The sequence below is a fragment of the Plasmopara halstedii genome (genome assembly GCF_900000015.1).
Source record: "Plasmopara halstedii genome assembly, contig: Scaffold_1651, whole genome shotgun sequence".
Taxonomy (NCBI): domain Eukaryota; phylum Oomycota; class Peronosporomycetes; order Peronosporales; family Peronosporaceae; genus Plasmopara; species Plasmopara halstedii.
In genome coordinates this window covers 960,093-961,254 of record NW_020188562.1, presented here as the reverse complement: position 1 = coordinate 961,254, position 1,162 = coordinate 960,093, and the positions used below count along the sequence as shown (strand labels likewise).

The 1,162-nt window shown below is 45.2% G+C and overlaps 1 protein-coding gene across 1 annotated transcript; it reads left to right on the top strand.

The window, feature by feature from the left end:
- Positions 1 to 445: 445 nt before the first annotated feature.
- Positions 446 to 664, top strand: PHALS_02051 (uncharacterized protein; the record flags this gene model as incomplete). Its single annotated transcript, XM_024716561.1, has 2 exons — positions 446 to 577; positions 638 to 664. 2 exons carry the CDS (start codon positions 446 to 448, stop codon positions 662 to 664), a joined length of 159 nt encoding a protein of 52 aa, XP_024582147.1.
- Between the last annotated feature and the right edge of the window lie 498 nt (positions 665 to 1,162).

Below are 1,162 nucleotides of genomic sequence, written 5' to 3'. Positions count from 1 at the left end.
TAACTTCTTCTCATCACCGTAGAATTTCTTCACCACATCATACATATCCTTGGATGCAGTGCTCTCCCAGTTACAGTAGCCGCCGCCATGCAAGAAGGCTGTACACGAGAATAGGTTTGACGTGCAGTACATCCGTAAATAGTTTTCTCAACATCGAAGAGTTTGGAGCGACTTATGTCGTGGGCTGCCTAGCTAGGTGCTTGAACCGCGTTTCAAATTAACATGTACCCAGCAGGGAAGTCGGGAACAAGCAAACTATGCCGAGAAGTTGCGAAATCGTATCGCCGCAATGGCAGCAGATTGTCTTAAGGAGTCGGTAGCCGATACCACATTTGTGGAAGGTCTCCGAGCGAAAACAGTTGCAGCGTACGCCAAGAACTTCTGTATTTGCTATTACCTCTCTAGAATACGTTAAATATCGCAATAAACGCGTTGTACAACTTTTATGTCGCGTGTACGGCTGGGTTACCGGGAGTGGAGCCTCTTTGAGCTCTTCGAGACAGCATCAGCCATGTTACAAGAGCGACAGAGAGATCTTGACTGCCGAGCAGCTTTCAACGGGGTCGTGATGAGCCTTGTACATATAAAACTATGACGCAAAGAATCTTTGCACATTGTACACAGAGGTTCTCTTTAGGGCTCCACCTGGGAGCAGAATCGATAGCCATTACAGTAGATGGGTACTCGATCAGCTCCTCTATTTTGAATCGGAAACATACGAAGAATCAACTCCAGATTTAATGAGTTTTACTGTATCCATCTACAAAAACATCGATATTGCTTGCTGTGGGCTAAGGCTAAAAGCCCTGATGTCTATCCTTTACGGATATTCATCGTCTCACTGAAAACCCAATTTTATTAAATTCTGACTAAAACCAAACTAACACCATAGAAAATCTCCAATTACATTCGCACAAATGGTATTTTCTACAAATGTACGGAATTGTGAGCTGTACGTACTATTGTGTACAGTACGAAGGTCATAAGCGGCAACGGTTCTGGACGGACTCAAGGGCTTCCGTATGATCGACAATCCACTCCGTGCGTTCAGCACTCTCTTGGTGTCTTCCAGGACAGCTTCATTCAGAAGCAATGATGAGTTTATCTCCTCGTCTGGTCGTACGATGACCACTTCTGCCAAATCGCCTTCCTTCAAGGCACC